Below are 12,469 nucleotides of genomic sequence, written 5' to 3' on the forward strand. Positions count from 1 at the left end.
TGTTTCATGATGCCAGTGATTCTGGGAAGCTGTGCAGCTCCTGTATGGTACTGATGAGAAACCTATCATGTGACATATCACTAGCTTGTTCAATATGGGAACATGCCCAAAATACTGAAGTTGTTATGTACAATTCAATTTTCCATTGTCTCCCTTGATTTTCTTTTTTAATGGAAAACTATGTGTTTTAGTCTTCTCCTACATCCCATTGACACATGTGTTTTCAAATAATGGATGGTGTAGCAAATACCAGCAACTCTTACCACAGTAGCTGGTGTTCAATAACTTTCCATGGATTAGTGGAATGTACTCTTAAATCTAGTTTTGCCTTTGAAACAGGCAACATGAATTCTTGAAAATCTGTAGTAAGTTTGTCTCTGCTGTTAATGACTGAATTCCAGCATTGAATACTGGTTCCGCTGCATGGATCTTGATGGTGATGGTGCTTTGTCTATGTATGAATTGGAATATTTTTATGAAGAACAGTGCCAAAAATTAGAAAACATGGCCATAGAACCTTTGCCTTTTGAAGACTGCCTGTGCCAGATGCTGGATCTTGTAAAGCCACAACATGAAGGTAATAAACTCCTTTTCCATCTTGTTTCTCTGGACTTAGTGCAGTCTTAAGAGCACTCAGTTGGTCATACAAACAAAATGCCTTGAGGTTTTCTTTTCACTGACATCTGTTAAAGCTTAATAATTGATTGGTCATCCAACAGCAGGCAGGCATTCTTTCCATACTAAAATTTAATATGCTGCTTTAAAATTCCTTGTCAGCTTTCATTTTGTGATTGTAGCCACATTTAGCCTTGAGTAAAACCTTGTCACTATCTAGCTGAGGTGAGGCTCTCAGGAAAACCTCTTGATGGTTTTCACCCATTTCTCACTTCTTCCAGTGCTCATTTGAGCTTCTCTGGAGGGAACAGTTTCTAAACCGTGTTTGTCTCTTAGACCAGTATTGACTTCGGTTACATTGGAAGCCCACCCTTAGGAAATTCATGACAAGGGGATTAAAATTAACAGAATAATGAACTTTTCTGAGTTTTTGCCTATTTTTCACATTTGAACTTTCCTTGACCTGCATTCTACTCTCCTGCATTTGACATGGTATCATCTTTAGCTGATACAACTTCAGTTTACCTTTTACACTTGAGAAAAACTTAAGAATACAATTATGGTTAGACAACCAAGTAAGTCAGGTTTATTGCCCACTTTCTTTCTAGTATTAAGAATATTTAAATTACAAGAAATTTAATTTTTTTAAGACACTTGTCATTTATTGAGATGGGATTTTTTGCATGCTGAGAGAATTGAAATGGCTCAAAATTAGAACATAAAGCTTGATATTCTTTTATCATCTAAAGGATGATAAAAGAAGACTATCAAACACAACCAAGATGAGTTATTCAGGGTAACAAAAATGAAAGCCAGTTGAGGAGGGTTGATTTTTTTTTTGGTTTTTTTTTGGTTTTTTTTGTTTTAACTGAATTATGTTTAAAAGGTGGATTAAGAAAAAAATCTGGTTTTCTAATACAAAAACTAGCAGCATAACTGATGTTTCACTTCGTAGCTTCGGAACAAAAGAAGACACTTTCATAAAGTATGGCTAAACTGTGATACATTTTCTATAGAATGCTCTGTGTGCAAAAAAGCAAACTTGAATTTCTGGAGACCTGAATTAATTACGTACATTTTACTCCTGTTTTGTTGGTGTTTGAGAGACAGTGGTAGGCATCTACACAAGTGTTGCGTGTCTAAGCTCCCATTGCAATAAATGGAAAATGGAGAGCAAATCAATGAACCAAATATAGGAGTCTAACTGGGAGCTTATGTAACTAGGATTCAAATCATTTGCTTGCTTGTGGAGAGCTGCTGCCACTTGAAATGGTTCTGTGCACCAGCCATCTGTGTGGGTCTGACAGATAGGGCACAGGTGCCACGGGGGATTTGTGTCCTCCTGCAGCACCAGTGACGAGCCAGCAGAACACACTGGGGCCCTTCATGACAGATGCAAGCGTGGCAACCATGTACAAATGGGATTTGGATTTTGCTTCCCTGTGATGTCCTTGAGTTACACTTTGTTAGAGGCTGGGACAGTATGCTGAGGAAATACTGTTCCAAGTCTGGCTTTTATTGAACTCATATTCCATAACATCTTCAGTTAGTTCCTATTTGATTAACAATGGAAGATTGTCTGTATTCCAGGTGAATCAATAAAGGGGAGTTGTACGGATTGTCATCTGTCTTCCCTTGTGTATCTCATATTTTTTAGCCTTTCTGCAGAAGCTTCAATATTCAGCTTTGAAACAGGATAACATTTCTGAGCAACCTGACAAATGTTTCTAATGCTTAATACATCCATTGATTTGAGTCTTTAAAGTATCACACTATAAAAATCAAACAAAACACCTCTGAGCATTTAGCTTTCCTCTCAAGTAGTAAATATTGATCAGACTGGACAAGTGTGGCGACCTTGACTCTATGAAAAATTCATCTGTATGAAGCATAGTCGCACAGTGTCGTGTCTGTCATACATTTATCTGCTCAAGTCAGGGAAGAGAGAGGGCTGCTGCCATAAGAGATTCCTACCTGCTACCCCAGCACTCCTTGGGAAGGAATGGCTAACTCACTAGACTTCTGTCTTTGAGGAAGCTTAAACAAATACCTTAAATGATTTTTAATAGCTGAGGGATGTAGACTCCATCTCACTTCAACATTCTGACAGGCTGTGGGATATGACAACCACAGCAAGGGAAAAAATCTGAACCGTTTCAAATTTTGTACACTTTGAAGGGCACATCTCTAGGTATGTATTTCATCTGTTTTCATCTTTCCCATTGCATTGAGGATCAGTGACAAATGTTGCTAAGCAGTGATGACTGAGTAGTGATAAAGTACCTTTTGATTCCTCCACTTTTGAGATCTAATAATTTTCTCTCTAATAATCTTATCTCATAATCTTCTTTACAGGAAAAATTACTCTGCATGATTTAAAGCGATGTAAGCTGACAAATGTGTTCTTTGATACTTTTTTCAACATTGAAAAATACCTTGACCATGAACAGAAGGATCAGTTCTCTATGTTGCGGGTGAGTATGAGACTTTAAGAGTCTTTACAGCTACATGCTTACAATTAATACTGTTTATATTAATGAATTAATACTGTTTTGCCTAACATGCAACATGATTGTTTAGGATGGTGAAGGTGAAAGTCAAGAGGTCTCTGACTGGGAGAAATATGCTGCTGAAGAGTATGATATCTTGGTAGCAGAAGAGGCAGCAAGTGAGCAGTGGAACGACGGGTAAGAATGCAGCAGGACAGTTAATATGAATCCTCTCTACTAAAATACAGCCTCACCACCACTATCATTTATTTAAAAAAGAATAAACACTTCCTTCCCAAAACTCTTATTCTAGAATATGCATCTTTTTATAAGCCTTTGTTTTTAAATTCATAACTTGGTGAATTGCACCTTCAGATGACTTTTGTTTTCTGTTTAAATCGGTGGTGAACTCATGGGAGAAACTCAAGGTGCTGCTCTATTTTAGTGTGCACAGTGGAGTCTTAGTATTTAACTACTTTGTCCTATGTCTTTCTCTGAAAGAACAGCTGATGAGCACATAATGCCTTTATAAAGCAGTTTTAAAGAGCAAAAATGCAGTATCTAAAGCTCATTCTCTGCACAGTCCTGTTAAGTAAAAACATGATGAAATTCAGTAGTAGTTGGGAAGACATGCATGAATGTGAGTCACTCTAACCCAGGACCTGGTCAGTGGAGCAGTGTGTCAGTGTGTGCTTTGAATTCTTTCAGTAGAGCTGCATTTCATACTGGGAAGTTCAGCATGTGATAGGAGAGAAAGCTAACTTAAATTCAGGGAATTATTACAGAACCCTGGTGCTGTTGTGGTTATGCTTATTATAAAATGTTGGGAAGTATGTTTTTCCTGCAGCTGCCTTGTTAGTGTTCCAACATTTAGGCACTTCTTGGCATAGTTAGACTCTTTCATTTTCTTTTTTTTCTTTTTTTTTCTTTTTTTTTTTCTTTCTGTCTGCTTCTAGGTATGAAGCAGAACTGAGTCCTGTAGACCATCAGAAGGCCAGTGTTCTAAAGTATCAAATGGAGAAAAGACCATTTTTTGAAATGCCTTCCCATCTGGCTGATGTAGACTTGGATGAATATGGCTATGATGAGGATTTTGAATAGAGGTTACTTATGGTCAGCACTTGCAGAAGAGAAGGGACAGTCTGCAGCAGGTCTGCTACACACTGATACTTTTCAGTGGGGTTTTTTTCCCCACTGAAACATATCAATGGGAAAAGAAACACTTTCTTTAGTTTTGTGCTAAAAATATCTAATCACTACACTACCTTGTAAGCAAAAGAAGTGCATTTATATGGAATGATGAGATTTTTGTATTTATTCAATAGTTTATCGTTTGTAAAATAGATTAAAATATTTATTTTCAGATGTTGCATAATTCCTTTTTTGGAAGAATAACAATATTTGACTTAAGAGAAAAGTAATCTACTGTTTTTATGAGAACTGAGAACTGTATAATTCTCTTTAAGCTGATGTGTGGTGCACTGACCATCTCCATCTCACCTGTGAACAGGTGTTTCTGTCCTGGTATGGGAGGTAAGGAGACAATTTACACCTGCAGTGTGCTCATGCTCATAGACAGCCCTCTTTTAGGTTTTATGCCTTGGTAAGGAAGAGATGTGACAATGAGTGCACAGTTCAGCACTCATTTACAAGCAGAGTTTTGTCTGACAAGCTGTGCATATTAGTAAAATACACTAAAGTGAACACCCAAGACAAGTTGTTTTTCTTTTCTGTGTAGTCCTTGTTTGCCCCAACTTTAATTTTTCCCTTTTAAACTTCAGGTTTTTTGATGTTAATCATAAAAAGATTATTTAACAGTGAAGTCTGAGTGTTCATACTTGATCCAAAATGGGTGTGTTAATTCATGCAGAAGGAACCAATTTTTTTTTTTTTTTAATCCTTTGTATAAATGTTACTTGATCAGTGATGTGCACTAATTTGTTGTGGGCATTCAGTGATTTTGTCTGTCCTCCCCTTTGCTTGTTTGCTATTGACACATTCCATGGATATTCATCAGTGTCACAGCAGCTTGAAATTGTTGCCTCACTCGTAACTGTTAAACAGGTTTTGTTGGGAAAAAATGTACAAAAAAGATGTAAGTTATTTTTTTGGTTGCAGTGTAGATCTTTTAAAATGTTTAGAAAACATGTTTGTATTTTCAAATAAAGATTTTCGTACATGTAATTTCACAGATGTAATTTTTACATACTTCGCACAATTCATGTCTTGCTAATAAAGAGCCATTCAACACAGGATGGGTTACACAGGTATGCAGTCTGGGTAATTACAACAAGCTGCATATGCAAAGCAATCAGCCTCTAGCAGGCTTTTCTTCATCCAAAAGAGTATTTGCTGAGCAGCTGGGAGAAACCTGTTGTGCTCAACTCATCACACCACCTCCTGCACAAACCTACACACCTGTGTATCAAGAAACTCACTGCTGAAGTGCTGGTGAACCTCACTGAAGGAAACTCAAGTAATTGTAATACCATTTGAAGGATTTTGGTTAATTTTTTCAGTTTTAATACAGACTCACCTATGTCAAATTTCTCCAGGGCTGGCTGGATCCCTTTCACTAACCTGCCCATGGTTTGGGGCTTTTAAGCAGTAAAGATACACAGCATTTCTGTGATGCTCTGCTCCCTCAGGGAAAGGATGACCAACGGGCATTGGAGAAGGTGATCCTGAACATCTGTTACACTGCAAGAGATGCATTTTCCTACCTTAAAACTTTTCTCAAGAAGGGGGCTTGTTACTGGGCAGGAAACAGCCACAGGCTTTCCCAGGATGCAGTGACACATCGGTCACACAGCACTATGGTGCAGGGTCAATCTCTTCTGCAGAGCCTGTAGCTGTTGTTGCCACTTTGTGTTTAATGAAGTGCCTGTTAAATCCTGCTCTCTATTATACTTGTGCTAACCAAATCCCTCCTTTCCTAAATAGAATGTATCCTGCTGTTTTCAGAGCAGTCCTTTTTCCTAAAATGAGTTTGAGGATTACTGGACCTTGCCTCTGCAGGGTAATTACCATCCCAATCCCACTGTTACAGAAATTAAAGTATCCATATGTTTGATGTGGTTCCAGGTATAACTGTTTTCCTAGTCAAGCTGTATTCTGCCTGCCTGGTGAGTCCTTAGGCCTAGATCCACAAACCATCCACAGATGGATGAGGGGAAACAGCAGTAGCCCAGTCCAGGTAGGGGGAGTTACTGATGGAATCATAGAGGAACCTGAGAATCACCTCCCTTGTGTCAGCCTGCACACCATGCACAAGGAGAATCATGGATTTCACTGTGGCCACTTCAGTGTACTCAATACCTGGGCAACAGTCATGGCTTTCACTTCCATCTTCATAGGAACTCCCTGCTCAGCCTGTGGAATAACACAACTGCAAAGGCCAGCACACATTCACATTTGCTGCCATTCTTTCTCCATCACAGTGTGGGAGTATCACTTACACATTCAGTACTAATGGATAGCAATAGTTCTGTAGTTTATTTTACATAGTTACAATCCAAAATATATATATATATATATATGTATATATATATATAAAAATAAAGCTGATATGATCACTGCAATGTACAATTCCAGGGAGCAGTGAGCAGGGTAAGTGAAAGCAGCTCCCACTCCCCAGCCGACTGCCACTGAAACACTCGAGTGACCATCATTTGCAAATTCTTAATGCAAAAACCCTCTATTTATGAATGGCCATATTTACAGTCTATTTACACTGTCTTTCCAGGATTTTTCCAAGTAAACACCACATGATCACTATACAAAGGATTTCCAGAGGAAAATACTCAGCTGGTCCGTTGTTTCTTTCTTTGTTACTCTGAAGCCTTCACACAGGTTTTCCAGGAACATGTCCTGATGCTAAACACATTGTTCTAAGCAATGGAATTCAGAAATACTTTCAGATGATTGATCCAGGTTTTCCATTTTACAGGCAGGAAATGGCACTTGCCATCAGCCAGCAGGTCCCAGTGCTCACAGGTGGGCCAGGCTCTTTTCTCCCCTGCACTGGGTGCAAGGAAACACACACATCTCCATTTGGTTATCTTAAACAGTAAAAAACAGGCCAGCAGAGCACTGGCCTCACATGCTGCAGACAAGCTTGTCTCACCTGGTTCACAGTGTCTTTGATTCAGTGTTTGTCAATACCCTGATTCCAATCCTGCAGCTGTGAGCTTTTCCAAGGCAGCATCAAGGATGAGGATACAGCTGAGTAAAGATGCTCAGAAGGCCCAACCCTGGAACTGTAGCAGCCACCTCAGTAATGCCCACAGCCAGCAATGGTGAGAAATCAACCATAGTGCTACAAGCTGGTTCTGGCTGGAGGCCCATGGGCACAGAGACAAAGTGACCCATGTCTCCTGCCACCTCAGTTTGACGAATTAAACAACTTGCAGAAAAAACACAGCGTGTGCTTCACTTCTGTTCATCCTCTCAGTGTCTTAACTGTCCTACATCACAAGAAAAAAGAGATTAAGTCAGTGCTCTCCTCTGAAGAAAATATCATTTAAGAGCCTATAAGGAATCAGAGTAACAGTGTAGCATCAAACCATTCAGCAACTTAGACATAGAGCCAGCTCTTATAAAGAGCTACAGCTTCCACAAAAGGAAAGAAGCATTTCCATACCCCAAAAAGCCCAGAAAAGGCACAACAGGAAAGGCACCATACTGCCCAAGTAGTGCAATTTCTGTATGGCTTTGATCTTTGTCCATGGAGTTAAATTCTTCCATTATCTGTGTTCAGTAGGAGCTGCTTCAAGTACATGGGCCAAACTCTCTCATTTTAACATGCATATAACTGAAAGAAAAGGTAGTCCTCTTTAAAAATTTAAGCCCACCATATGTTAAAAAAAATTGGCTGAACTTTACAGCAAAAACTCATTTAAAAAGACAAAAATCATGCAAAGTCCGAATGTGGTGGTTAGATCCCAGACAACCAGTCACTGGAAATCAAGGAGTTGCCTGACTCACTGCAAAAATACTGTCTGCCAAACACTGAGTTGTGTTCTGAAGTGCAGATAACAGGGAAAAACCTGAAGGAACTGCTCAGCCCCCTGTAGTGGCTGACACAGAAACCTTTAGGGGGCAGAAGGGTTGTGATTAGCTGCAGCACAGGATAAACCACGGCCTTTCTCTCCCCTCCACCCCTTTCCTTGTACAGCCACTCCACAAGGCCCTGCTGTACAACATCCTGAGTTCTTGCACTGCACTGGCCCAAATGGCTAAAAGTCCTTCCCTGCTGCAGTGACCCAGTCCAGGGCTGAGCTGAGGCCAGGCAGACAGCTGCAGCTCTGCCAAACTTGGATCCCAAAGGCAATCAGTGCCCATGAGACAAGCCCTCGGCTATGCTGGTTGCCACTCCAAGCCCACAATGTTCTCATGCTTCCCTTCAAATCCCCAGTTTGTTAGGGGACAATTTAATCTGCCCAACAGCCGTGACAGGGAAAAGGCAAGAAACATGGGATACTCCAGCAAGAGCCCAGGGCTGTCCAGTGATCAGACACATTCTGAGTCTTGCAATCCAAAGAGCACAATGCAAACACCATTTCTGAAGCAGATATTCCCTGCAGGCCACACAGCAGTGCCATCTCTGCAATGTGTCAGTAAAGCGAAGCAACTGCAGCAAACGGCTCTTAACAAGGAAGCTTCACAGTATGGGGAAAAAGAAAGGGGATCCTCCTCTTAATGCATCCTAAGTGACATTCAATCCTTACAAACGACCTAAGGATGTCTTGATACTACAGTAAGGATTGCCTCTAAAATGTAGATTGAGCTGAAGGAGGAAACTACAGTTGCAGCTGGAAAGAGAAGAGGGCATCCTCCTTTTCTCATCCTGAAAAGGGTCACAAAAGAGCAACCCCTTTGCTGCTGCATGGCTACCCAGGAGACTCTGACCTAACACTGACACACCTCAACTACAGCTGTCCTCAGAGCTGGAAAACCAGCCAGAATTACCTGGTCTGTACCAACAACATCAACATCTTCAATTGTGTCTTCTGGACCCTCCGCAGAGACATCTTCTGTCTTAACCTCATCTTTGCTGGAAAAGAAAAACAAACCAAAAAATAGCTAAGTCTTGAGATATCTCATAACAGAGGCTGCACATGGCAGGGAATTTCACATAGTAAGATCTGCTGCTGATATCCATGTAAGGTAGCCTAAAGTTACTGGCCTAGGATTTCCCAGTATGAAACAGGTTATGCTCTGAGGAATTTTCAATAAAGCTGTTCAGAAACAAAACACTAGTTTGAATAGGGGCTACCTTCATGTTTAATAATTTGTTCTACTTTACTTGTATTCTCCAGGTTCATTTAGCAAGTGTCCCAAAACCTGGAAAAGCATGCATCTTCCCAGGATTTGTGTTTCACCTTTTAACCTACTACCTCAATAAATGAACTGAATTAAAGGAAAATACTTCAACTGAGCACTTTGATTGCTCAAAAGTAGACTCCAGACTCCCTATTTCTGCAACACCTCTCTCACATCCAAGCTGTGTGGAGTTTCACTGTGGCATGTCTGCATGCTGCACACCAACACTTCTCTAAAAGAAAGCCACAGGGTAACACAGTGGTTAACAGCAGATCTGCAGAGACAAGAATCCTCTTTCATTTCCAGAAATGCAGAAAACACTTATTGTGTGGCTGCAGCAACAGCCAGAGAGTAACCAGCACCAAAGATCTCCAATCTGGACATGGGAAGTGGGACAGGGAACTTTCCTCCATCCTTGTCTTTTTCTCTGCACACCTGATAGTACTTCAAGAAAGCACAGAAGCCCTGTGACAGTGGCAGGAGAAAGCAGCAGATGTAGATACTGGACTGGGGAAACAAAAAAACACAACCTGTCCTTGGGACACAGCCCATAAGACAGGAGGAGCACACACCCTGAGTTCATGAAGTATTACAAAAACCAGAAGGTGGATAGGGAGACCCCAACTGTCAATGCCAGAACAGGTGGAGGAGCTTGTAAGACATCAAACTCTCACCAGTATCTTCTACGCATCCCTCCTGGACAAAGGAATGGCAAACGTTCCTGCAAGTGCATCTCCTGAGATTTCAGCCTCTTTCTGCTTTTCCCTGCTGCAGAGGACAGCTGGGAAACACACTGCTGTTCTGGGGCTTTGCTTCCTGCTTCAGTCTGGCTGGTTTCAGGCACAGACCCTGCAACAGAGAGTGAACACAGTCATTCTTCAGCCTCACCCTCAGAGGTCCTGAGATGGACATTTCCAGTATGTTCCCCACAGCAGAGAAACAATTGGGCCAAGCTCAAAAGGACATCTGGAGCAAAGCACTCCTTTATTGAAAGAGACAGCTAAAAGCCACTTAAAAGAAAATCCATTTAATTTGCCCACTGGTCATTTTTGCAATCTAGATTTATGAACTTGGCCCTGGTCCATAACTGCTATCAGTACTGCTGAGTCTATGTAATGCTCAAGAAAGCAGGGCCTTTGGGGATACAAAGGAACAAGCTCTCTGAAGGCAAGTTATTGAAAAGAAGATTTATGAGAAAGAATGAGAAAGAAACTAAAGGACACTGTGGGAAAATTTCCTTTCCTCCACATACTACTGCACATGTCCATAACACTTAGCATGTTTATTAGCAATTGTTTTCATAATAGCTTTATTACATTTAAACTAAGTCCCACCATATCCATCAGTGAATACTTCATTACAGATGGGCTGTCCATAAATGCTGCCAAAGCCTGGATGCAGCTCATCTAAATATAATTCTTTAAGGTAGGAGTATAATTTTACAGACTCCTTAGAAATTCACCAGAGAGAAAAACCCTAGAATATGATTTGGCCCAGATAATCTGGCCTGAAGACCTGAATCAACTTCTGGAAATACCTCTCTTGTCTCAATTATCTACAGGGCCTAAAGCAACAGTGTCCTAAGTTAACAATTAAAAGCAATCAACCAAGTCTCAGTGGCTCAGACAAATGCCAGATTTTAGTACACAGCAGAATTCAGATAATCTTGAATTCCCCTCAGTCCAACCCTATTGCTATTGAGTGATCAAGGGACCTGTAACAACAACAAAGCTGAAGGCAAAAACCACACTTCAAACTGGGAAGTCCACAATATCCAACACATCATGGTACTCTACTGCTAATGCAAAACATTAAATACATTTTAGCATGTGCAAATTTGCTACAGCTAAGCAAAATAGCAGATACAGCAGTTTTTCCAGACAGACAAAAAATACAGCTGATCAAGAACTGGGAAGTTTTCATACCATTAGACAATTTCCTTTTAAAAGAAGATGTCTTAGATGAGCCCACAGGGGGCCACTCTCCCAAACTGCCAAGGACAGAGCTCTCCTCATCTTCATTTGACAATAAAGAGTTTCTGTACCAGACCAAAGGCTGCCATTTGTCTCCTCTGCAGGCCAGTGGCTCTGTTATGTACCTCTGTAAGTAACTGTACCTGGAACAAAAACAAAAGCAAGCATAAGGAAACTCACTATCCTTCCATTCAATATCTAGGGCAGGTATTGCAAGAAAGGGTTTTCACTTTACTCTCCAAAGGTGCAAACAGAACTGTTGAAGAGAGGGCACTATTTTTCTGTGAAATACCTGACATCTCTGAACTATCTATTTAAAATGCAAACATCTTCAAAGCTAAAAGGGTGCTTGAATTTTTAGCATTAGAAACAACACAAGATCCCCAGAAATTACAAAACTACATCAGCTTCTATAAAGAGTTTCCTGTGCAGGGAAAGTCTGCCAATTGCTGCTGCCAGTAGCAACCTGAACAGGGCAGAAATTCTCCAAGGATTCATTTCTTCTCGTGGCCTTTTCTGCCTCATGAACACAAAGAAGACCCCAGGCAAGAGATGCTCCCTGTGATTCAGTAGTGCAGAAAACAGTACAGGTCAGGCAATGGGGGTTTTATACCATGAATGCCTGTTCTGTCAAAATTTAAAAAAATAACAACCAATTAAACCACTTTTCTATATTATCAGCTCAAACTCAATCCAGTTCTCTCACTACAATGTCAAGTGTTTGCAAGAAGCAGATAACTGCTCTATAGCTCTGACAATACATGGGATGTGGGAAACATTATCTCAAATCCTTGTTCTGTCTGATTCAGGCCAGAGATTTGACACTGGGCCTTCCTGAATCCCAGGTGAAGCTAGCACCTTTCCTGGAGCAAAAAGGCCATCTTCAAACACTTCTTATTTGAAAAACAGGACATTTTCAACAAAGTCTTTCTGACCCATTCCTACTTAATAACAATAAGAAAAGAAAACCAAAGTCTGACTCAGGATTAGAAACCGGATATTCACCACATTTCAGCTACAGTCCATCACTTTAAAATCAAGCCCAGTGTTGTTAAAACAGACCCCACC

General features: G+C 40.5%; 2 protein-coding genes across 7 annotated transcripts in view; one reads left to right on the plus strand and one right to left on the minus strand.

Moving 5' to 3' along the window:
* Positions 1–5,288, plus strand: part of PPP2R3B (protein phosphatase 2 regulatory subunit B''beta) — a 44,553-nt gene extending 39,265 nt beyond the window's left edge. For all 3 annotated transcript variants that reach the window (XM_063149699.1, XM_063149700.1, XM_063149701.1), the window contains 4 exons: positions 402–577; positions 2,971–3,089; positions 3,196–3,302; positions 4,061–5,288. In XM_063149699.1, coding sequence (XP_063005769.1) covers positions 402–577; positions 2,971–3,089; positions 3,196–3,302; positions 4,061–4,205 — 547 coding nt within the window. In that variant the 3' untranslated portion in view covers positions 4,206–5,288. The remainder of the gene's footprint in view (positions 1–401; positions 578–2,970; positions 3,090–3,195; positions 3,303–4,060) is intronic.
* Positions 5,289–6,580: 1,292 nt separating this feature from the next.
* Positions 6,581–12,469, minus strand: part of LOC134414711 (cohesin subunit SA-2-like) — a 58,651-nt gene continuing 52,762 nt past the window's right edge. The window contains exons 30-34 of one of the 4 annotated variants that reach the window (XR_010026822.1): positions 11,354–11,544; positions 10,103–10,277; positions 9,075–9,159; positions 7,231–7,570; positions 6,581–7,127 (exon numbers count right to left, since the gene is read on the minus strand). Coding sequence is in view for 3 of the 4 variants with exons in the window: in XM_063149698.1 (XP_063005768.1) it covers positions 7,903–7,917; positions 9,075–9,159; positions 10,103–10,277; positions 11,354–11,544 (466 nt within the window). In the remaining variant the exon portion in view is untranslated. The other 3 variants (XM_063149697.1, XM_063149698.1, XM_063149696.1) reach the window with 3 other exon arrangements.

The sequence above is a fragment of the Melospiza melodia genome, chromosome 2 (genome assembly GCF_035770615.1).
Source record: "Melospiza melodia melodia isolate bMelMel2 chromosome 2, bMelMel2.pri, whole genome shotgun sequence".
Lineage (NCBI taxonomy): Eukaryota > Metazoa > Chordata > Aves > Passeriformes > Passerellidae > Melospiza > Melospiza melodia.